Source organism: Besnoitia besnoiti, chromosome IX, assembly GCF_002563875.1.
Source record: "Besnoitia besnoiti strain Bb-Ger1 chromosome IX, whole genome shotgun sequence".
In the NCBI taxonomy this organism is placed as follows: Eukaryota; Apicomplexa; class Conoidasida; order Eucoccidiorida; family Sarcocystidae; genus Besnoitia; species Besnoitia besnoiti.
In genome coordinates, this window is record NC_042364.1 from 529945 (window position 1) to 550838 (window position 20894).

At 56.5% G+C, this 20894-nt stretch overlaps 4 protein-coding genes across 4 annotated transcripts in view; 1 reads left to right on the top strand and 3 right to left on the bottom strand.

Moving 5' to 3' along the window:
• Window positions 1-711: 711 nt before the first annotated feature.
• Window positions 712-2211, bottom strand: BESB_012540 (putative LSU ribosomal protein L2P; the record flags this gene model as incomplete). The annotated part of the gene is made up of 1 exon (XM_029359984.1): window positions 712-2211. The coding sequence occupies one exon, from the start codon at window positions 2209-2211 to the stop codon at window positions 712-714; it is 1500 nt and encodes a 499-aa protein (XP_029216651.1).
• Window positions 2212-5940: 3729 nt separating this feature from the next.
• On the top strand, window positions 5941-12198 carry BESB_012550 (CRAL/TRIO domain-containing protein; the record flags this gene model as incomplete). The annotated part of the gene is made up of 11 exons (XM_029359985.1): window positions 5941-6309; window positions 6804-6991; window positions 7542-7688; window positions 8036-8121; window positions 8513-8679; window positions 9147-9211; window positions 9820-9895; window positions 10207-10263; window positions 10661-10702; window positions 10985-11641; window positions 12091-12198. 11 exons carry the CDS (start codon window positions 5941-5943, stop codon window positions 12196-12198), a joined length of 1962 nt encoding a protein of 653 aa, XP_029216652.1.
• A 1887-nt stretch (window positions 12199-14085) lies between these two features.
• On the bottom strand, window positions 14086-16461 carry BESB_012560 (putative ribosomal protein L11; the record flags this gene model as incomplete). The annotated part of the gene is made up of 5 exons (XM_029359986.1): window positions 14086-14211; window positions 14765-14872; window positions 15420-15540; window positions 15911-16010; window positions 16374-16461. The coding sequence occupies 5 exons, from the start codon at window positions 16459-16461 to the stop codon at window positions 14086-14088; spliced, it is 543 nt and encodes a 180-aa protein (XP_029216653.1).
• Window positions 16462-19584: 3123 nt separating this feature from the next.
• Window positions 19585-20894, bottom strand: part of BESB_012570 (uncharacterized protein) — a gene marked incomplete at both ends in the record, with an annotated part of 36117 nt that continues 34807 nt past the window's right edge. Inside the window, 3 exons of the mRNA XM_029359987.1 lie at window positions 19585-19664; window positions 20092-20248; window positions 20550-20667. Of these exons, the coding sequence (XP_029216654.1) occupies window positions 19585-19664; window positions 20092-20248; window positions 20550-20667 (355 nt within the window). The remainder of the gene's footprint in view (window positions 19665-20091; window positions 20249-20549; window positions 20668-20894) is intronic.

The following is a 20894-nucleotide window of genomic DNA, read 5'->3' on the forward strand; positions in this document are numbered from 1 at the left end:
TCGCTCACATTTTTTCTTTTCTCTGCGCTCAAACAGCGGCGCACAGAGCTGCTTGACTTCTTTGATGCCTTCTCGGGGGTATGGCCTCTACCTGAGAGCCGTCTGTATGTTACTCAGTGCATGTTGCTTCTCAGAAGGCACGAAAGGCATGTCGCCTCCACCCAACAAACCAAATGCAGCTTTGCCTCCTCTCTGTCAAGGAGTATCTTCCTTGCTTCGTGCGCACCTTTAGGGTCTAGGGTTGCGTGTGTTCAAATTTACGCTTGTTTCCTCTGGCGTCCATCTTCCGAAGCGGCGAAGATGCCTCCCTACAGGCAGCACTTCTGACTTTATCCCTACACGCAGCCAGCCGTCATTATATGCGAGATACTGTCGCAGATATATCGACGCGTGACATATCGCTGTCCGTGGAGAGCGAATGTAACAGACAAGGGAGCGAGATCCCTGCAGGTCCCATGTAACTCTTTGAGGTCAGCAGTTTTCGCGGAAACAAAGATTTCGTGTCAAAAGCGAGGATTTGCTACGGAAACCTCACGTCCGCCTCTCTCTCGCCGAGCAGAGAAAAGCGGCGCACGCGTCTGGCACACGCCGAACTCGCCTGGGGCGCTCGCTACCTCGTCAGCCACGAGCGAGAGAGCAGAGGCCGCGCGGCTGGAACGGGCGCTCTGTGCGTCTCTGGATTGCGTCGCGAGGCGCGGCAGCACCGCTGGTTTACGCGCCAAGTTCGCCGAATTTCTTGATGAGTTTGTTGGCCTTTTTCCTGCGGACGATGAGTCCGAGGGGCTTCTTCTTCGCGCGGGTCTTGTAGCCCTTGCAGTGTATGCCCCACTTGGTGACGGGCGGGCGCTTGAGGCCCTTCTTGCCGGTGCCGCCTCCGTGAGGGTGATCCACAGGGTTCATCGCCTTGCCGCGCGTCCGCGGCCGCTCGCCCATCCAGTAGGAGACGCCAGCCTTGCCGCGGATGCGTTCGGCGTGCGCCGCGTTCGCGACTTGCCCAACAGTCGCCCAGCAGTCCCCGTGAAAGCGGCGGACCTCCGTCGAGGTCAGCTTGAGCGTGACGAACTGCTTGTCCTTCGCCACGACCGTCGCGAAGCAACCGCCGGCGCGCACGAGCTGCCCGCCGGCGCCAGGGCGGAGCTCGACGTTGTGCACGATTGTTGAGACGGGGATCTTCTTCAGAGGCAGGCAGTTTCCCGGCGCGATCGCCGCGTGCTCAGAGGCGACGATGCGGTCGCCCGCCCGCGTCGTCTCCGTCGCCAAGACGTAGGACAGCACGCCGTCGTCGTACTGCAGCAGCGCGAGATGCGCAGAGCGCGAGGGATCATACTCGAGTCGCATGACTGTCGCGAAGATGTCCTTTCGGCCGCGCTTGTAGTCCACGAAGCGCACGCGGCGAAAGTGACCGGCGCCTGTGAAGCGGACCGTCAGGCGCCCGCTGTGGTTGCGCCCCAGGTGATTCACTCGCCGGCAGGAGAGCCGCGCAAGCACACGCCCCCGAAAAAGCGGCGACGCATGCGGCGGAGACGACGGCCGAAAGCCAGTGAAGCCCTCCACGCCGTGCACGCGGTAGACCGCCGACGACTCGCTCGACGACGCACTCCCCAGCAACGTGAGCAGACGCTGCTGCTTCTGCAGCGTAAAGGGCGCCGAGACGTGCGCCGAGGCGTTCGCGACCGCCAGTGCCGCCGCGCGCGCGGCCTTCGCGGCCTGCGCCTGTGTCGACTCGCGCGGCGTCGCAAAGAGCTGCATCGCCAGGCGGTTGCGGTGCGTCGCCGCGCGCGGCAGGTATGACGAAGAGAAAAGGCGCGGGCGTGCCGTCAGCCACGGCGCCGCGCCAGCCGAGCAGCGACCGGAGGAGACAGGGGACGAAGCAGGCGACAGAGACAGCGGGGCTGAGAACGAAGCGGCCGGCTGCAGGGCCTGCGGCAGCGACCGAGTCGAGACCTGAAGGCTAGAAGACGAAGAGGGGGAGACAGGAGACAGAGAAGTGCAGGACGGAGAGCAGGCAGAGAAGCTGGAGGCCGCAGGGCGAGTCGACGCGGTACGCGATCGAGGAGAAGAAGAGAGAGACGAGAAGGCGCGAAAGGCGAACGACGCAGGCAGACAAGAGAACGCACGCGACGACTGCGCGAGCGGGCTCTCCGCAGCCGCCGGGTCGGGCGAAGAGCGAGGAGCCCAGAAAGCCCGGAAGCCGGCGTGCACGTGCCTCATGGCGAGTCGCAGGAGTCGCGGTAGACGCGACAGAGCGCCGCGCGGCTCCGCCGTTCGGTCGTGACTGAGGCAGGACGCCGCTTCAGTTCAGTCTCTTCAGACGGCAGCCCCCGGGCGAGCGGAGAAGGGATCCGCTCGTTCCCGCCCTCCACGTGCTCGTGATTCGGCGGACTGCCAAACGCCTCGCTCTTCAGCTGCGCGGGGCTCCGGACAAGGCGGGCGAGCGACGATAGGACGCGTCCCGAGTCCGCAGTCTGCGGCAGGGAGCCTGTCTGCGCCAAGCGGCCCAAGCGGAAAAGCAGGAGAAGAGAAAAGTCGCCGCACACTTGGGGGACGTCCGCCGACTTCTCCCGGCCGGGCTCGCCTCCGCTTTTCGCCTTCTCAAGAGGGCGGAGGAAAGCGACAAAAGACGAAGCCCAAGAAAGGGGCGTACGTACGCAAGGCCAGTCACGGCGGGCGCGCGAGGGCGTCGGGAACGCGGAGACGTCACACGCCTCTGCGCCCAGATTCCTCAATCACTTTTTGAAAAAGAGGAGAAAAAGACGCTTGGAGGTGAGAGGACTTTGCTGAGACCTGTCCTTCTCTCTGCCGCACTCGCCAGGGTTCAGCATGCGGCTCTGCAATTGCTCGACGGCCGAGCGTGTTTCTCCGCATATACGGCGAGTCGCAGGAAGCTGGGGAGCCTGGTCCTGGCTGGGGTGAGCCACCGTCTACGAGCGCAATTCGGGGCAGAAAAAGAGCGAAAAAACAAACATGCCTACGCAGAGTCCTTTGTCGTGCTCCATTTCGCTGGCTTTCTCCTCCTGCCTCATTTCTTTCTCGCGCGGAAAGCTTGATACGCGGACGCGAGCCCACCGGACTTGACGCCTGCCGCCCCAACACTCGCTGGGCAGTCAAAGCTCCACAGAGATCGTTGCAGCCAAAGCTCCACAGAGATCGTTGAGGTTTTCGCGTTGGTTCTGTCTCGCGCCGCTCTCTCTTCTGCAGCACGCAAATTGCCTGCTGGAGGCGAGGCGTCTCCGAGCCCGCTGGCAGCCGCCTGGCCATTCTACTCACATGTTTGAGAACTGACCGCCTCGCCAAGTCTGACAACACACACACACCCAGAGAATGCCTATCTAAGGGAGGAAATGCAGGCGGGAGTGAGAGATCGCGATGATCCTCGCTTCGGCAGGTCGGGCGAGCGTGGTGACGGACTGCGGCTGCGAATCCGCACCGCTCGGATAGCCCCTTTACACAGCGAAGTGCCTCTGGCCTCCCTCAGTCGAGGAGAAAGGGCTAGACACAAGAAAGCTGCGCATTTGCTGCGTGCTGTGTATAGAGAAACTTACAACTAACGCCACAGGTGCGTTCGGAGACAGTCTCGCCTCCCGTGGAGCCGTGGTGGAGGGTGGAACCGCGGGAGCTGGCCCCCGCGCTTGTTGAGCAGAGGAGACAGACGCCTTCCGTGTGGAACCGCGCGTGCCTGTCTGCATGGCTTGGTAGAGACTGCGCGTTTAGCGCCGATAGATCCTCTCATGGGACCTCAGTCGAAGCTAGAGAGAGGCCTGTTCGCCACGTGCAGAGAGAGTATGCGGGAGGCAGGCCGCGTCCAGTCGCGCATCTCTCGTAGGAGAGGATTGAGGGTGAGAAACGACCACGGCGTGCCCATTTGCATCTCAAAATAACCCTAAAGGCAACGCAGGCCTGAAATGGAGGCCCGATCCCTCTGCACAGTCGTAGAGGCCCGAAAGTCCTCGGCAACTGCCGCGCTCGTTTGTGCGGCTGGCCGGCGATCCCGGCGCAGAGTCGGCGATCCCAGCGCAAGCGTGGAGCGTAGCGTGAGGCTGTGCGGCTTTTCAAGGTGTGGGTGGCTGGGAAAACAGGGAAAGTCAGAGGCGGGCTTACACAAAGTTCCGCAGTTTCAGACGATCCCCCGTCTTTCCTAAGGGTTCTTCTTTCCGAGCTTCTCTTGCTTTTCGCTGGAGCTTCCCTAGCGCGCCTTTGCGCCGTTTGGCTGCGGAACAGCCGGGGGGAGGGTCTGACGCCTCTTTTCTCGCGCTCGCGCGCTGTCGCAAGTCTCCCTCTGTGCCGTCTCTCGCTCCCTTTCAAGCGACTTTTTTTTTTCTGCGTTTTCTCGGCGTTCTCCGAGTCCCTTCTTCTCTCTTCGCGTTCCCCCCGTGCCACGTGTTTGGCGTGTGAGCCGCAGCCCTCGGCGTTGTCAGCGACGGGGAGAGAAAGTGGTGGGCGGGCGGCGCTACCTGCCAGTATCGTTCACGTCTTTGTCTGTTCTCTTCTCCGCGTTCGCCCTCCCCCTCGACGTCTAGCGAAACCTTCTGCGTCGCCCTCTCCTGCATATCGTCTTCTCTCTGCTCGTTTCCGCTAACTGAATTCCTCTCGGCTCTCTCTGGGGGCGTACGCCACGCTCGAACGAAGGCGAGTCCTGGTTCTCCTCCACCGTTTTCGTTCCCCGATCGTCAGCCGCGCGCGTCCCTCCTCACTCGCGCCCTTTGTTCGCCTCGTGTAAATGTTCCGCTCGTCCCCTGCTGTCGTCGTGTCTTCTCTGCCCCAGGACCCTCCCTGCCGAGTTTTTTTCTTTTCTCCGTCCGTATCCCTTCCCTTCTTTCGCCCCTTCCGCGCCTCCGCTGTAGCGGCGAACCGGCTGAGCGACCTCGCCGTTCAGTGGGTCTGAAAGTTTGCGAACTGACCTCGGGCTGTGTGTTTTTCGCTTTTCGCTCTACACTGTTTCCGCTGCAAACATTCGTTTGACGCAGAGCTGCCACAGTGAGACTGAGAGGCCAAACGAGCGACGCAAGCTGAGACAACGAAGCATTTGCCCGAACCACAGCGACTGAACCAAGTCGAGGGGAAGGAAGCGAATAAAGCTGCGCTTTCTAAGGGAAGCTGCAGCGCGGAAATAGCTGCTTTCTTTCCTTTTTCCAGGTCCGCAGCTATTCCTCTCTTTGTGTACACCCCGCTACTGGCTTTGCCGTGCATTCTCCTTGCTCTGCGTCAACCGCTCGGTTTCGCATCCGCATCCGTGGTGTTTTCTTTGATCCCCGTGGTGCCTCCTGTTTCTAGCCTCTCAATTTGTCTCTTCGCTCTCTCGCGTTTTTCGCTCGAATTATTTTCGCCGCTGCACGCTCTCTGTGCTTTAACTCGTCCGCATATCTTCGCTTCACCTCAGGCGGAGGTAGTTCTGCCACACGCGCGTAGCGCCGTCGAGGCTTGAACTGAGACCCCCAGGGGACTTCCGTTGTCTATATTGCCGAGAGTCGGGAGAAGAACGAGAAACGCATGCGTTGCCTTGAAGCGATATCGTTTGCATTTCCCAAGCGTGAACAGCAGTTCCTGCGAGAGCTGTAGCCGGCGGTGTGTTTTGCGTATTTCATTCTTGAGAGTGTCTCCTTCTCCGATCCTATAGTTCGAGGAGTGCGCCGTGCGGTGTCTGAACGGTTTTCGACGGGGATTGTTTTTTATTCTTCTTAAGAAGAGTTCTTTTTTGAGTGAGCTCTCTTGCGTCACCTGTGGGGTCTTTACGCCGCTTTGTGTACTTCTCTCTGCGTCCTCCACATCGCGCTTTTGCTACTTCTCCCCTTGCTTTTTCCTGCGCGTCCTTCGCTTCGCCCCTTGCTGCCTCGCACGCGCGTCTTCTCTCTCCCTCTTTATCTCTCTCTCTTACTTCCTCTTTGGTGGTTCCTTCGGAGTTCGCGCCTCGTCTTTTGCTGTCGCACGTGTCTCCTGCTCGTCATGGCAGTCGCAGCGTCTACGGTGACGCCGGTCTTGGCGCCGCCCGCGATTGCAGAGGCGGAGGACGCGCGCGAAGCGCCTGCTGGCGCGACCGACATGCAGGCCGAGGGCGGCGGGGCGGCGGCGCCGCCGCTGACGATGGGTGAGACGGCGCTGCTGGAGTCGAGGAAGCTTGCCGAGAAGCACCGCGGCGAGGGCGATATGCGCTATGTTTTTCCGCCGATGAGGGAGAACGAACTCGACGACTTTGGCTGGCAGTGGTGCCTGAACGTGCACAAGCCTCCCCACCCCAATACGCTCCCCGTCGAGGCCCTCTCCTACAAACCCAGCGCCGACGAAGTCTTCAAATACTTCTTCAAGGGAACGCCTGTGAGGAGACACCGCAACCGGCAGGACATGAGTGCGTGGACATGCTGGTCTCCTGTACATTTACGAAAACAACTTGCTCTATGCATGTAAATGTTTATATATATTGATTTAGATACAGACATGGACATAAATTTTCTATAGGTAATAGGTATAGATACAAACAGGTGAAGAATGCAGACAGGTATGTGCGTTGCTTCCTATACGTTTGTGAGGAGTCAGGGACGCGGAGCGAAGTGGATAGGCTTCGCAGCGTCGACGACGCGACGGCGCCGACTCAGGCTCCAGAGGGAGATTCCTCGGCAGTTCACATAAAAGAGTGCATGTGGAATCGCTTTCAACGAGTTCGACATTTTCCGGCTCCCGTTTCGCGCGGCTCGCTGGCGCCGCGCGGAGCTCCGTCGTCCTTTCTCCCCAGGCGGATGAAGGCCCGCTCTCCTCTCTGCTCTCGTTCAAGGCATGCGACGCAACTTGGTGTGAACCTGCTTTTTTCGCAGAAAGAAGTGTGCATTCGGCAGATTTTTTTTCACACACCGCTCTCCGAGGACGAACTAGAGTGGCTGGCTCAGTTTCGCCGCCTCTGCGCAGAGAAGAAGTGGGCGGTCCCGTACTTCCTCGTTCCGCAACTACTCCGCATTCTCTGGTTCTGCAAGCGCAAGTATCCCGACGAGGCCCTCATGAAAAGGTGCGTTCAGCCGCGCTCAGACGCAGAGAACAATGACGCTCTCACCTGCGCTCGGCGAACCAGACTCTCATACACTTACATAATTTTATATATATATATATATATATATGATTCAGTTTGATGTAGGAAGGCGTCTAGCTGTAGGTGCATCAGTGTGTATACATGTCGAGGCCGGATGTCTGAGGCCGAGAGCCACGGGTGCGTGCAGCCAACTGCAGAGTGCGCCGCTCGTGTGACGCGCAGCCGCAGATCCAGCCTCGTGCGTCTCAACTACATTAACTCGTATACGCCTCTGGGATGCGCCCACTTTTTAGTAGATTTCGGAATGGATGCGTAAAGAGGTGCACGCGAAAAAGATGTCTTTCTGTCGCCTTTTTGGTTAAACCGTTGACAGAAGAAGCCTGAAGACACGAGCCGCACGGAAGGCAGCATATCTCTGTGCCTCTGCGTCTGTCCCTGCGTCGGCGTGTCGGCTTGTCTATGCATGCGCTTTGCTGCATCGCCGGAGACGCAGATGCGCTTCTGCGTTGGTGTCGATTCGTTTTTTCAGTCTGGAGCATGCACAGCAAATGGTAGAGTGGCGCCGCGGCTTTTATCCGCTGAGCGACGAAGAGCCTGAGCTCAGGGAGCTTCTCAAACTTGGCGTGATGTACTGGGTTGGCCGCGACCCGTCGCTGCGCCCGCTTCTCATCGTCAGGTGAGGCGACACGATTTCCTTCGACCTTAAACGCTTCCGCCTTGCGCCAGACGAGGGCTTCCAGACGTGAGAGAAGACGGCAGAGACGGAGGTGGGCGCTGCGCCATCGTCTCCTCGTTCGCTCGGCCTCCCTCGCTGGCCTTGGAGCAGCTGCCGTTGCGCGGTCGCGGCTGTTGGAGCCGCGGCAGGTGTGTCGCAGGCCCTGCTCTGGAGTTTTTTCGCCGTTCCCCTTCTCTCGGTCTCCGGTTTTTTTTCCTGATCTAGGCGACAGCGCCGCTTCGCTGCTCGCCCGAGGCGGAGCGGCTCGTCACAATGTGGAAAAAAGCCTTTGTTTCGTGCGCCTGCAGGCTCTCTCGTCTGCCGAGGACGACGGCGCCCGACCTCTTCAAACGCCTCACGATCTTCTGCTTCGAGTGGGCTCTGCGTTTCCTGAGTACGTCGTTTCTCGCGAACGGCGCTGGGGCTCAGGCCGTGTCCGTGCGAAACAGTCTAGCGCGCGCTCTTTCTCTGGTTCGCTCCCGACGTGGAGGCGCTGATACCGTCCGGGGACTAGAACTCGCCAACTTTTATCTGACTTGTTATCCCCGGCGTCCGTGCGACACCGCGGATCTATTCGCTTCTTCCTCTCCGCGTTGTTGTTGCCGCGGTGCCCTCGCCCACTGCGTCGCAGGCGTCCTCTTTGTCGTCGCGAATCAGCCTGCTGATCTGACCGCAGCTTTGCTTTCTCGTGTGTCGAGCTTGCGCGTGCGTCCGCGTTCCTCTTCTCACAAGCCTGCTCACGTCAAGGCCCGATGAAACGGATGTGCGCTTTTATTTTGTTTCAGTGGTTCCGGGCGTGGTGGAAACCTGCGTGGTGCTTTTCGACGTTCGAGCAGTGCCGCTGCACCAGTTCCCCATCAGCGCGCTGACCGACATGGTCAACACGCTCACGAAGCAGTTCCCCTTCCGTCTTCACCGCATGTGGATCATCAACGACTCCTTCTTCGTGCAGGTAGACGCGCCGGCGCCGAGGGGGCTAGCTCTCACCTAAGGAGGCCTGCGGGCGTCGTGTTCACGTTCGACAGATGTCGATCCATTTATCTGCAAGTTGGTGTGTCCTGCGTATCTCTTTTGTCTGCTTATCCATCTGTCTATTTAGCTGTACATCTATATTTACAAACCCACGTGCCTAGAGGCTCTCGCGGCGACTATTTGGCGATTGAGAGAAGGGTAGGCTTCGGCGGCGTCTACTTGGCGCTGCAGCAGTGAATAGACACGCACAGGGAAGCGGAGAATGTCACAGAAGCGGGGACGAGGCTGCGACCTTGTGACTGCTTCGAAGCTCACGGTGTAGGGTCTTTCTCCGCGTGTCCCTGAAGAGGAGACAGAGAAACGTCCAGCACCAAAAAATGAAGCTCTACCGGTGAGTTTGAATCAAACCCTAGGGTCTTTTTCCACGTGTCTGTGTCTCCTCTTCAGACAGTATGGAGCATTGCGAAACAGTTCTTCACGGACGTCCAGCAGCAAAAAATGAAGTTCTACCGGTGAGTTTGAACTTCTATTTTCTTTGTCTTTTCGGCCCAGAAAAAAAAGATGGCGAAGGGCGAGAAGCCTCGACGAATGTCTTGTGATTTAGAAACGAATCATCTTGTGAACTGCTTTTCGCCCCGAAGCAGACCCGCAGTTCAGTCGCTGGGAGGCTCTCAGCGGTTGCCCAGTATGGCTACCGCTCTCGCCGGACTTAACGACGAACCTTGGATAGCTTTGATGCCGCAAGCGCCCTTCGCAGATTGTCTCTTCTATACAAACTTTCTGTGGGCGGCAACTGCATATATATATATATATATATATATATATATAATCCCAAATGTATCCAAATGTATTAGGTCTTGGGGTATATCTAAACCCTAGTATGTCCATATTTCTTCTGCCGTTTTCCGAAATACTGTAAAGAGGACGGATTGCCGCAGTCTCCAGGTGGCCGCCGAGGGGTCGGCACTCTTGCGTGGACGCGGGCGCTCGCGAGAAATACTCCGTCTCCGGAGCTTGCCGTCTCTTGAGAGTTCTTCGAAGATTGTTCTTGATAGAAGAATCCGCGTGTTATGAACACAAAGCTTCAATGGGGACACGCTTGGTCTGTCTCTTTTTGCAGAAATGGCTTCGAACCCGAGCTGCTCAAGGAGTACGCTCCGTACCAGCTGGAGAAGCACTATGGCGGCACCCGCGAGGTACGAAAGCGGCGGCAGCTGCACACTGCTTTAGGGTTTAGGGTTTTATCAGGGTTGTACCAATTCGCAGCGAGACGCCATAAAGCGCACTTGCGTATGCGTGTACCAGCGTATACATCGCTAAATCTGCAAGTTTGAATGTTTGTGAACTGCCCGCGCAAGTCGGCGAAACGCATGCAATGTAGGCGCAGCCTGTCACGCGAGCGACTTTGCGGGGGCTTTTCGCGGGATTGTTTTGGCGTTGTCATACTCAACGTGTTTTTCTAATATATGCTAACATTTCTCGCGCTATCCAATGGTGTTTTATTCAGGAACTCAAGGAGTTTTACCCGTTCCCGTTGGCGCCAGGGCCTTTCAACATTGACTCGGTACGGGGCTCAGGCGCTTGCGCCGCGGCTCGAACAGGCAGATTTGTAGATTCGTTAGCGATGTAAAGGTGTGTGAAAAGTGTGTGACTTTGTTTTTCAAAAATGGAATCATCACAGAACAAGGTGTATCCTGAGTGTGGTACGTCGATAGGGAAGGAAATTTGATCACTGCATACACTCTGCTCTACAAAGATATATAGACCTACCGATGGTCGTGTGTAAATGTAGTGAGAAAGACAGGTAGACATATGCATATATATATATATATATATATATATATGTATACATATATGTATTTCTGTTTTTGCGTGCCGACAGATTGATCGGGACTCATGTGGACAGTCGCTTGTCGTGAGCATCAGTTTTTCGCGCTGCTTGTTTTTCGTTTTGTGTGCAGAAAACGCCGAGCCTTACGCCTCCCCCCGAGGTCCCCATGCAGGTAGGCGCCGCGGCAGGCCTCTGTAGACAGCTCGACTCGGCGGATTCAAGCCCAAGGCCTCGTGGAGATTTAGGTGTAGGGTGCACGGGCTTGGTATTCCAGTAAAAGAAAGAGGCGTGACAAATTGCGCAGTGGTGGCGAGTCGGCTTCAGTTTTTTATTTTGTGAGCGCGCGTCTCTCCACGCCGTAACACGTCTCGGCGCCTCCTCGATGCACACCCGGAATGAATGTGAGGATTAGGGGTCCGTCTCCGTTCCGTGTTTCTGTCTGTTTTTCCTTCAGGCAGTGGATCGCTTCACGGCCTTTGGCGTGATCTGGGAGGACGGCTGCCGGCTGCCGACGCAGTGGAGTGCGGAGGCTGGCAAGATTTTCGCGGCGAACGGTCTGCCGCCGCCGCCCTTGCCGACGACGCTGGAAGACGCGGCGACAGCGCAGGCGCTCGCTGCGGTTGAGGCGGCGACCTTCGAAGCCCGCACGCAGTCGATTCGGAACTACAAAACGACTTGCAGCATGCGGAAAAAGTCGTCGATGCTCTCCATGCTCCATCTGAAGAGCCAACACAGTGGACTGCTCACGAAGGACGAGAAGGCACCTGCCGCGGAGCCCGCAGGGGCGGCCGCGCCGGGCGCCGACGCCTTCGCGGCGCACACGCCGGAGGCGGGCGAGCTTCAGGGCGAGGAGACCGAGGCGGGCGGCGCAGGGGTCGCGACTGCGGACGCCGACACTCCCGCGGCGGCAGAGGCACCAGGCCTCGTCGGCGGCGAGATCAGCCGCAGGCTGTCCAAGCCCGCGGAGTCGATGCGGAAAACCGAGGCGGAGGCGGCGCAGCGCGAGGCGGAGGCGGCGCAGCGCGAGGCGGAGGCGGCGCAGCGCGAGGTGGAGGCGCTCGTCAAACAGGAGGAAGCGCGCGAAGAACCCGAGGAGGCAGTCAGCCACCAGGTGGGCAGCAGACCAGGGAGAGAAAAGAGCCGCCAGAGGCCAGACAGCGACTTGTTTGTCTATCGCAGCGGCGGCTAGGTCTCCAGCTGGCGTCTGCAACTTGTGTCCTATGTCTTCTTCTAGCGCGGCAGTCAGCGCACGTGTCTCGCCGCACTCGCCTGTGACGGAGGCTTCTTTGTTCGCTGCGGCGGCGCGTTTTTTGTGTCGTGCCTTTTTATGTGTTGCTTCCAGTTGTCATTCGTCGGTTTCCTTTAACTCCCCCGGAATGTTTCGGTGGTGCTGTGACTCGACACGGCCTCGCCAGGAGTCGCCGCTGACGTTCTCACGCCGCCGTGGATCGCGAGAGCTGCGGCTTAAGAGAGGCTCTGCGCGCGTGCCTTTCCGGCGCTCGGTGGAATCGTCGCATTTCTTGTGATGTTTCTCTTGGTTTTTCTTTTTGTTTCGCGCAGCCGCCCGCTAGCACCCCCGCCCTCCCAGAGAGGAAGAAGTCCTCGCGCCTTCCGCCCGCAGAGAAAGTCTCTTCGAAGAAGTGCTGCAGCGCCTGCACGATTCAGTGAAGAAAGAAAGGCGTCGTATGCGGCCGCGGAGACCCTGCGAGCGGGCGCGGAAGGTTTTTCGAGGGGAGAGCTGCGAGATAGTCGAGAAGCAGACGCGAATGACACGAGGGAGGCACTTCAGCGGAGAGACTGCCAGGCGGGCGGCGGGCGGATTGCCGCCGCGGAGGCGAGGCTGGTTTCAAGCGACGAGAGGAGACGATGTTCTGTCGCACAAGCGGAGACTCGCGATCGTTTTTTTACATTAACAGCGGCAGAGCGTCCCTGGGCGCAAGGCGACGGAGGCGTGCTCTCATTCTTCGAGGAACCGTTCTAAAGCGAGTGTTTCTCTTGTGGGATACGACGAGAGAAGTCAAAAGGGTACTCGAGTTCGCTCGCTGCGCCAAACGCGGCTTGCTGCGTCTCGAAGGCCGGGGGCGGAAGATCTTTTGAAAGTGGAAGGAGAGGAAGCAACTCGGCACATGCGACAGCCCCCGAGGAATTTCAGAGAAACAAGATGAGGTTCCCGTTTTAGGAGGATCCGCCAGGCGCCGTCCCGAGAACTCCCCCCCCCCACCTCGTCATTTCTGAACTCTCGCGGTTCTTCTGTCTCTCTCGTTTCTCCTCGGAGTGCGATGACTCGAGGCGACGAGCCAGAGAGACACAAATATGGTGTTGTTCTCCTCTGTTCTCGTCTTTCGCTCCTTTTGTGGAGGTGTATCGCGTCTGCGAGCTACGGTTCAGCCTGTGTGTGTCGCGTGGGTGTTCTCCGCGCTGCTGCGGCGCCCACGCCTGCGCGCGCCTCCCACTGCGCGTTCTTTTGCTGGGTTGGAGTCGCGAAAAGCCACAGAAAAGCATCGAAAAGGTCTTGCACTGACGTGGCGAGCGGCGCAGAGGCGCGCATGATCGCGGTCCGTGTGGTTCTGCCTGAAACGGTGCCGTCGATGTTTTTTCACTCCGGTGCATCTACACCTGCCGCTTGCATATACTTATATATATGTTTATGCATGTATGCAGCAGCATGTGACTCTATGGGCGGCGATATTTTTGCGTTTTGAAGTAGAATTTGTCACGTGTTCCTCGTTGATTCGCAACTTTTGAAAGAGATGGGAGACGGCGAGAGCCCAACTCTCCAGAACGCTTCTTTTCTCAATGCTGGTGCATATACATCCGACGCGCGTCGAGTGACGTGTTGCGAAGCATTATCACGGACGCGCTGCGCGTTCCGCTGCCACCGCGAGCGTATGTTGCTGCTCATCAGGCCAGAACTAGATAAACGCATCTCTTTCATTACACTTATTTGCTTACCATACTCTGCTCCGGCATATATATATATATATATATATAGAGAGAGAGAGAGAGAGAGAGAGAGAGAGATGGAAGGATACATAGATAGACGTGAATACAATAGAATGCGTGTAGTGCCATGACTGAAGCGGAACGTCGGTTCGTTAGAACCATAAGAACGCGAAGACTTTCCAAGGAATAAAAGCAATAGAGGTTTCAGTTTTTGCACGGTTGACTCGCAGGGCGTTGCAACATCGACTCGCTGCGAACAGTTAGAGCAGATAGTCTGGGAGTAGAAAAGGAAAACGAGTTTAAAACTGTAGAAAAAGGTATGGCAACGAGCAAAGATTTCGCCTGGAGACTCAGGCAAGAGAGATTCTTATCGAGAGAGCGCCGCGTTGAAGCACATAAAGCAAACAAAGGAGATAGCGACGTGGAAGGAAGCTCGTGAGCAGCGAACGCACGCAGCGGAAAAGAAGACTCGTGCGCCACAGCGGAGCAGCATAAATCGGAGACGCAGAGCCAAATAATGCCTTGAAAAGAATAAAACATACGCAGCGTCAACGAGACGCCGTCTGTCGAATTAGACCCCGTTTTTCTCTCTTCATCCTGCGGCGCGTGACCTCATTTCTTCGCGGACGCGCGCTTCGCGGCCTTCTTGCGTTGCCGCATGTCTTTGCGCATATTTTCTAAAGCCTGGACGTCTGTGTAGTCGCGCTTGTGGTACGCCGGCAGGATTTCTCGGCTTATCTGCGGAAAACTCGGAGGCCAGCGAAGCGAGCACCATAACCAAATCCCCTACTTCTGCACACCAAAACTATCAGATAGTTCCTCCGACGTGCAAATGTTTTGTGCAGACTTATTCGCCGAGATATCGCGAGTCGACATGTCTGTTAAGACATGCACATGTATGTGCGAAGGAGAGAGTAGGCACCCAGAGACATGCGCTGACAGACTGAGCGTACGCCGACGGGGCGGCAGAGCAGGGAGTTATCTCTCTACACGAACCTACGCGAGCACGCATGCGTCTAGAGAGCTGACGATGGCCGCGCCATGTCGCTCACCTCCACACGCGCTAATGCATAGGTGCGTGTACGTACTCCACGGGCGAGGCAGAGGAGAAACGACGCAGCGCAACGGCCCTCCTGCATGCAGTGAATTTATATATATATATATATATATATATATATATAGAGAGAGAGAGAGAGAGAGGCCTCGCGCGCACTTGAATTTGTGCTTGTGCTTGTATGCGAAGCATGTTAGACGGGTTTCACAGCCGCAGGTGGCGCGGCAGGCCACGTACCTCGATGCCAGAGGCTCGCGCAGTGCCGATGAGCGAGCGGCAGATTCCTCGCAGAGACATGCCGATCAGCGGCCAGTCCATACTCTTGCATTTCGCGATGTGGTAAATCTGAAGCAGAGAAACAGGATCCAAGCAGAACTGTTTCAGGTGTGACGCGACGCCTCCGCTAAAGACGCTCGCTACGAGGCGTGGCGCGACGTTGCGGGTCTGCATGCATCCACGCAGGCGCCAACACACCTCAGCGCGCAACCGCATACACGGGCGCCTGACGGCCTCTATCTATCCTCACATCTGTATACATGTGTTGATATCTATCTATCTGTCTGCCTGCACGAATATGTACTACTACATATTTACATGTGCATATATATATACATAGATGTGTACATATGCGAATTTCTACCTACGTCTCTACATCTGTATGTACTGATACATGTTTCCATATAGACGTGCACATATATTCACATAGACACGTTGTGTGTATGTGATGAGCACACACAAGCGTGCGCGAATTCATGCGCAAATCCACCCGAACGCGATCCGCCATCAGCGTGGCGGCGAGAGGTAGAGACGCGTCAGCAGCAGAGGCATTTTGGTCGAATCAATGCAGAGCAAGAGCGACGTGTGTTTTCCAGAAGCGTGAAAAAGGACTCACCTCCTTGAGGGTGACGTTACCCACGCTCTCGTGACCAGGGTTTTCGCTTCCCATCGGGCAGCGCGCCGTGCGAAGGAGATACCAGATGTTGCTCGGCGCGCGAATGCTGAACTTATATGACCTGCCGCACCACGAGAAGAAACGAGAAAACAAAGATCTTGCGCGAACTCGACAACGAAAGGGCGTACCCACGTCTGTACCGTTCCTTAGAGACGGGAGAGCATAGCGTGTCGAGATATGCAGATGCAATGTTCTAACTTAAGGAACTCTTGAAAATATATATTATATATACATTTGAGACGACTGAGTGCATTCACATACGTGCAACCATACATACATACATAGATACATACAAACATACATACATTCGTGCAGTCGCACTGAGGCAGCAAAGCCAAAACGAAACCCAGGCGAGGGTCTCCCAAAGGATTGGCGGCACATCAAGAAGAGGAAGAACCTGCGCGTGTGCTTCGTTTGGAGTGTCTCTTCACCTGTCTGTGAGAGGAACGATCGTAACTTGGAGAGGAACCTCGGGGCGAATCTTCGCTGTGCGCGCGTTAAACTCCTTGCAGAACTGCATCATGTTGATCCCTGCGAAGCGAAAACAACGGAAGAAAAGCGGAATTCATAAGAATCTGGAACACAAGTGGAGAGGGCAGCTGCCGGCCGACGAGGCGCCGGAGGACGCGCAGTTGAAACGAAGCTGTACCCCACAGGGTCTCAAGAGAGAGGGATACGAAGAAGAGCTGAAAAAGGAGGAAGGCGGTGCACAAGCGTGAGGTCAACTAAACGAAGTTGGCGAACCGATACGTGACACCGATGATTAGAAGAAAGAGACTAAATGGGCGAGGAGGCGAGGGAATCGTTGCTACACAACGCCTGATAGCGAGTCGCGATCGATAAGAGCCGAGGGACAAGGGGTGGGGACGGAGAAAAAAGAGAGAAGAAGCTCACCGAGAGGACCGAGAGTCTGCCCAATCGCAGGCGAAGGCTTGGCCGTCGCGGCCGGAACAATCAAGCGGAAGCGCCCCACTACAGACATCTTGAAAGGGAGGAGGCGAGAAGAACCCGACTGCGAGGCAGCGGCGCGAAAATGCCGATCTGTAGAGGACGCCGAAGAGATCGCGAGACGCGGAACACGGAAGTGCGTAGTGAGCGCGCTTGAAGCCGAACAAGCCGATGATTACACGCGAGAAACGACTTTTGCGTAGAAAAAAGGCAGTAGGAAAAAGACTTGGCAGCGGCAACTGGACTCCCTGTCGTGCAGAATGTATTCAGTGCACGTGCACCCGAGCCCCCGGAGTTACGAGCAAGACGCACAACAAAAATGCGCAAGAAGCATTCGTCGCACTCGGCACGAGAGGCAAGACCCGACCTCAGGCTCGAAGGCGAACTAGCATGTTGCTGGTCTCCGGTGCGTATCGCGTGCTCGCCAGATCAACCGCCGCGTCTGCAAGAAGCCGGCTGCGAGGGACGAATTCAGCGAAGCCTTGTAGCAGAAGTACGGTGTGTTGAATTTCCTCGGCACGCAAAAGGCATTCTCATCCTCCCAGTGCCCTGAGTGTATTTAAAAGTATAAAGACGACCCCAATGAAGCGAAACTCCTGCGCAGGAGACGCGAGCGCCTCGGCGCGAAGACAAGCAGCCAGAAAAGAGGCCCGATCAAAAGGCACACGCAACAAGTGAGAAAAAAGAAGTGATAAAGGAGTTGCTCTTCTTTGTGTGCAAAGGTCGTGGGATGCTTGGTGAGGCTTTGTCACGCGGAGAAAGGTTTGTGCATGCGCTGAGTCGGCTCACATGCGCCCGTGGTATTTTTATGGGACATGCAGACCTCTGGCTCCAGAAGACCGGCAGGAAGAAAATTTTCACATTTTGTTATGCATTTCCAGAGTGAGAGCTGCGTCGTGGAACCGCACGTTCGGACTTTCTTGTTTTCCGACAGTGCCAATATTTCACAACGCCGAGACCTCAGGGGCCGAACGACGGCGAGCGGCTCTAGGCTCACCAGAGCCGAGAGAAAAAAGACACAGAGACTAACGCGCAAGGTGAGGCGCCCCAGCTAGATACAGAAGCACCGGACCGACAGGACACGCAGGAAGGAGAGAAGATGAGACCGGCGGCAAACGGGTAGGGTATAGTGTCCTTCCACCGAGGCAGGAGTCTCCTACTTGATGCTAGAGGCGCAACTACTGAAGCTAGAGAACCAGCGAGAGATCACTCTACTGAGCAACAAGACGGGTGTTTCGCCTCAAGCTGGGGCTTCTGCAAAGCTCCATCTTGACGCAGGTAGACAAAACTGCGTCAGTGGTCGCACTTCCGCGAACCGGAGAAACGGCAGCGTCGAATTTTTAGAAACAGACGCAAGGCCGAGATTGAGAGCAACTGAGGGAGCATCGCGTGTGCGGCAAGAAAGCGCTGTTTTCGGGACAAACGATAGTTAACGACGCGCTCTGCAATCCATTGCGAGCACTACATGACACGCCGCGCCGCCCCCCGATCCCTAGGCTCAGGGTCTCACGCGACGCCAGGGTGGCGTGTGTATCCCTCAAAAACTCGTTCCTGTAACAGCAACAAGCCCGGACATGGAGGCAGGCAATGGAAACGTGTGTAGTCCTGCACGCTCACACGAGAGCTCCCTGAGATACACAGAGCCGCCTGTACCTCCACGAACGAAGCGCATGAGCATGAGTGAGAGGCGTTTCCTCTGAGGTCGATCGAGAGGCTCAGGAGGACGCAAAATTCTGGTTTGCGTTCCCGTCTCCGCCCGAATCCATGAAAGGCAATACAAAACTATCGAGCATTTCGACGCAATATTGGATATGGGGGTGTTGGGGGAAGGTGGGGGGGGGGGTAGCATTCTGCGCTAGTCACCTGCAGGAGGGCGTTCGGCTGACTACGGCCGGCAGGTTGCGTACAACGTCCTGCGCAGCGAAGCGTTCAGCTCTCGGTCGAACGAGAAGCAGCGACAACCAGGTAAACACCCGAGGGAGCGGAGAAAACACCACCTGTTGTCTGCTGCAGAGCCAGTGGATACACACTGTCGAGCTGTACATCCGCACTCGCTATCGCCTTCAGATGAACGCGGCAAGGTGGGCAATCCGGCCAGACACTGTATGCATGTTTATATATATATATATATATATATATATATATATATTAAAAAAGTATTGTAGGTGCTTATCGATTGTAGTTTCCGCGGGCAGCACACTGTTTCAGCAGTGCCAGAATTATTACTACCTGGAACCACTTTGTGGCAGAAAGATTTGTTAGAGAGAAATACTGAGACTACAAAGTCTGCACTGAGTCGATGACAGAGCGGCGACGTCCTCGGCGCACGACATCACGCAATGCGGGAGAGCCCTGATCGCGGTTTTCTTTTCTCCCGAGAACTTCACGATCGCTTTTTTCGCTGGGTCGCAATGAGCAGAATACGAGGCCGTTTCTCGCGGGCACTCTCGTCGCTCCGCGCTTCGAGATCCGACGAGACGATTCGCCCCCCTTCATGGCGCATCAGAGAAACTAAACACAGGCTCCACTGTACGCGAAGACCCGCGACCCGCTTCTGTTCACTCGACACACAAGCCTCTGCCGAGGGAATTTAAAGCCCTTGGGCAAAACTCGGTGTGCCTCAAGTGCCAGCGGCTACTCACACCGCTGAAATTTCAGCACACTGTCTACGCGACCTAGTTTCTCGAGGGTGCGAGGTCTGCAGACTGCCATCGGGCACGTGTCCGACGCCTCTTGAAGCTTCAGGAGTCGACGGCTGAGCAGCTTTAGCGTCTTTCGACTCAGAATAAGGGACTCGAAACATCTTTTGAACTGCCGGTGGTGTTCATTGACAGGAGAATGCTCGGCGCTCGCGGCCCCGCTGTTGGGGAGCGGAGAGAACCAGATAGCGGAGCGTGCAATGAAGAAAAAAGAAAAGTACTCGCGGGGCGTAGAATGCACGAGGCGAGAATTCGGAGGGGCTAGACTCGAGAAAAGCGAGACATGTATGGGGTTACACGACAGCGCACGGTACGACAACGGAAAGCAGAAATTGACAATTTCAGACAGCATTTCAGGACAGTTCAAAAGATAATGCAGACACAGATACCGCACTCATCAGATGCCAGACAGACAAGCAGGATAGAAAGAACAAACGAGAATTCAAACTAAAAGACAGTCACTCTTTGTCTTTCGCGCCGGCCTTCCGCGACCCTGCAACCGAGCCGACGTCCGACGGAGACACATCCAGTCCCAAGCCTGAATGAAAGCAAAATTACACACCACACACACACGCTTGAAATTTAAGACTACGCCGTCCTCACGGCCCATCATCACCGAACACATATACCGGCATATCTCTCGATATACACAAACACGTCTCTGCATTTTCGTGTTCAACAAACCGAAGTGCGACTCTGACAAGACCGCGCCTGAACTCATCCGGTCCCCGAGGCAGCGACGGCGAGCACGCGCGGCGGACGCCGGCTGAAGTAAAAGACTCGAACTCATGTTTGCAGTTAAGCGCACTTTCCGTCTTCACACGCACACGCGTCTACCTACGTGCATGTTCGAAGACTAGTACACCTATGCATGCACATGCATATCTGTACAGCTGTACGAATGAGCCGAAAAAAGGAGGCGTTCACCGGACCGCAGAACGGCGTTGCAGCTGCGTTTCACTTACCACCGGCACGCTCGATTTCGTCGCGAAGCCGCCGCAAGCCGTCCTGAACCTCTTCTCCGACTTGCGAAGTCTGTTCACGCTGCAGGATGCCCGTTAAGCGCATCTGCAAATCCTCCTCGGCGTGACCACGGTGCTCATCTGCCACGCGCAGGTCCGCCTACACAGCAAAAATCGGAAAAGCCAGAAATCCTGCATGCGTGTCAATCCGAGCAGAAAGACTGTCGACAAACCTCCACATCGAAACGCGTTCCTCCTGCCTGTCAAGTCTTGTGTGTCCGATCCCATGACGCAAACCCTTCACGATGAAACGCGTCCTCCACCGGACATCGGGTACACACAGCTAGACATTCGTACGCAGCAGAGATACCTGGAACTTTGCATGGAACACAGCACGGTTGCAGAGGAGAGCAAAGACGCCGCAGCTGCTGCCGTCAGCTCTAGAGCGAGCGTGAGCCTACCTGCGACGCGAATGCTACGGCGCTGAGCGGCTGACTGCCCTTCAGCGAGTGCCGGCGGCCGAGGACGCGAGGCGCGTTACCCAAGATGGTGAACCGTCGCCGGTAGTTGCCTCGCAGACTGAAAAAAGCAGACACATACGACAGAGACGTCCCCTTAAACCACACGCCGTATACGTGTACGCATACATATTTATATACATGCATAACCAGCAGGAGAGCTGCGGCTCGTCCCCGTCCGCACACAGCTCGGCATTTCGTTCGCGGAAGTCCTGGTTACATCAGATCAATATCGGCAGGCACTGGAAGCGTGTATGGAAAGGATTATGTGAGTGTACGTCTTCCACG